The sequence below is a fragment of the Frankliniella occidentalis genome, unplaced genomic scaffold, assembly GCF_000697945.3.
Source record: "Frankliniella occidentalis isolate FOCC.00 unplaced genomic scaffold, Focc_3.1 Scaffold722, whole genome shotgun sequence".
Taxonomy (NCBI): Eukaryota; Metazoa; Arthropoda; class Insecta; order Thysanoptera; family Thripidae; genus Frankliniella; species Frankliniella occidentalis.
This window is the reverse complement of record NW_026267834.1, coordinates 44,653-46,810: the sequence shown is the minus strand read 5'-3', so window position 1 is coordinate 46,810 and position 2,158 is coordinate 44,653. Positions and strand designations below refer to the sequence as shown.

Genomic DNA, 2,158 nt, shown 5'->3' with positions numbered 1-2,158 from the left:
AAACCTCATACATTTACAATAAATAAAACAACTATGCACTTAATCTGATTCACAAGAAGCTCGATACGGGCGCCCGATTCAATTCATTATCATTAATTCATCATAACAGTTCATTATCATTTATTCATCATAATAAAAGCTTCATTATCATTAATTCATCATAACAGTTCATTATCATTTCTTCATAATAATAAAAGCTTGTTTACAATTATGTTTGTGGGGGCATAAGGGCTGGCAGTGGGACAAAGGAGAAGACATGTTTACGGGTGACAACCTCTAAACAGACATAACTAAAAACGGAAATACTCAAAGGGGGGCGATTCCAGTCACCCGTCGAGCAACTCCAGAGAAACTGACGGCGCCGTACTCTACAAAGACATCACAGTCAAACGATTGCCCTCGCCCCGGCCTCGGCTTCCTCCGCCTTGGCGAGGTGGCGCCGGGTCTTGCCGGAGGAGGGTCCGAGGCCGCGGTCGGGCTTGGCCCTGGCCGCGCCCCTGGCCGCCGCGTCCTTGGCCAGGAGGAGAGGCCGGGCCGGGTCCGGCTCGGCCAGAGATCAGGAGCTGTTGCTGGCGGCCGTCTCGATCTTCTTCGAGAGCTCGGACACGACCTCGCGGTAGATGAGCGGGTCCATGTTGTCGCCCAGGGTGTACAACAGCCACCAGTCGCCCACGTCTGTCTTCCTGGCCAGGGCCTCGGCCACCTCGTGCGGGATCAGCTTGTGCCACCAGTGGAACACTTTGGGGCGCAGCGACGGCACGCTGAGCAGGAGCGCGCGGTAGAGCACTAAGACCGTCAGGAGCGCGGCCAGGATCATGAACCAGAACCAAATGAAGATGTACGTCTTCTCGTTGACGATGTTGAGCGGCAGAAGGCAGAGCGAGTCGTGCTTCTGGATCGTGCCGGACGCACCGTACTTGTGGAAGATGCACTTGGTGACGCGCGGGAACACGTACACCATGGGGTCGACGCGCTCCTCCTGGTTCTGGTCCGAGAAGGACATGACGCGCAGCCCGTAGCTGAAGAACTCGCCGTCGAAGAAGTGGTTCATCATGTAGAGCTGGCCGATGATGTTGACCAGGCAGAGCGTCTCGCACAGGAAGTAGCGGATGGCGTAAGAGTTGTGCCGCTGCAACAGGCGGACAGCCGAGTCAGTCAGCGCCGTGCGGACATACCCCTGGCGCGAGGCGCCGGGGCGCGGGGTACCGCCGTCCCCAACAGTCCAGCGGGCACTCACCTCGACATGATGCAGCAAGTAGTCGATGAGGACCTTCTTCTTCTTGTCTTTGTCCTTGTCCGGCACCAGGCTCTGGTTCATCCCCATGGACAGCGTCCGCACCAGGCCGCCCTCCCAGGCGTCCCACAGCCACTTGGGAGTGTAGCACATCATGGCCTGAAACAAGACGAGAAGAAAAAATTAAGATTGGGGCCATTTGAAATAATGGTAGCTTAGCGCTCCGCACGAACGCCGCCGTGCTCTGGGCCTCGCTTGGTCTCGCTTGCACCCGGAGCCAACCGCGCGGGAACAAACCCTCTCACTCCCTCTCTCACACACATGAGCGCGCGCGCTCAACGGGTTATTTCCCCACCACCAGCAGCGGCAGCAGCAGCAGCTCCGCCAGCTCGAGGCGGCGCGGCTGCCGACGGGGAGGTGAGGAGGTGTCGCGGCCGACGCGGCCACCACGCCGCATAACTCAGGACCCCGCCGGGCCAATATGAATGAACGCCGGGGGGTCCTGTGCCAAAACATAAATAAAATACTACTGCCACTACGACCTGGGACCGGGCCGGGCGCGTAGTAGGAGTGACTGGGCACAGTAGTAAGGCCGTAGTAGAGCCATCGCGATAACACGGGCGACACGAGTGTGCGCTCATCTCCACCTCATCCGGTCCGCCTCGGTGACCTTGGTGACGTCACGCCCAGGTCAGGGCGGCCCAGCTGATCGCCCACCCGCGACACACCGCCCCAGTGCGGCCCCGGCCCAGCCCGGCGGACCGCGCGCGGCCGTGGACTGCGTCCCACACACGGCAGAGCAGGTTGCCGCCGACTCGCGCCGCAGCACGGCGCCGACACCGTGCTGCAGCAGGTGCGTGGCGCAGGGGGTAGCTCGGGCGTTGAGGTCTCCAGACGCGCAGGTCGCGGGCGGGAGAGGCGGGG

The 2,158-nt window shown here is 60.3% G+C and overlaps 1 protein-coding gene across 1 annotated transcript; it reads right to left on the bottom strand.

Moving 5' to 3' along the window:
• Nucleotides 1–92: 92 nt before the first annotated feature.
• On the bottom strand, nt 93–1,393 carry LOC113202010 (innexin inx1; the record flags this gene model as incomplete). The annotated part of the gene is given in 2 exon segments (XM_052275646.1): nt 93–1,129; nt 1,238–1,393. Coding segments are annotated over 2 exon segments (729 nt in total), but the record flags the coding sequence as incomplete, so codon positions are not given.
• Nucleotides 1,394–2,158: the final 765 nt, after the last annotated feature.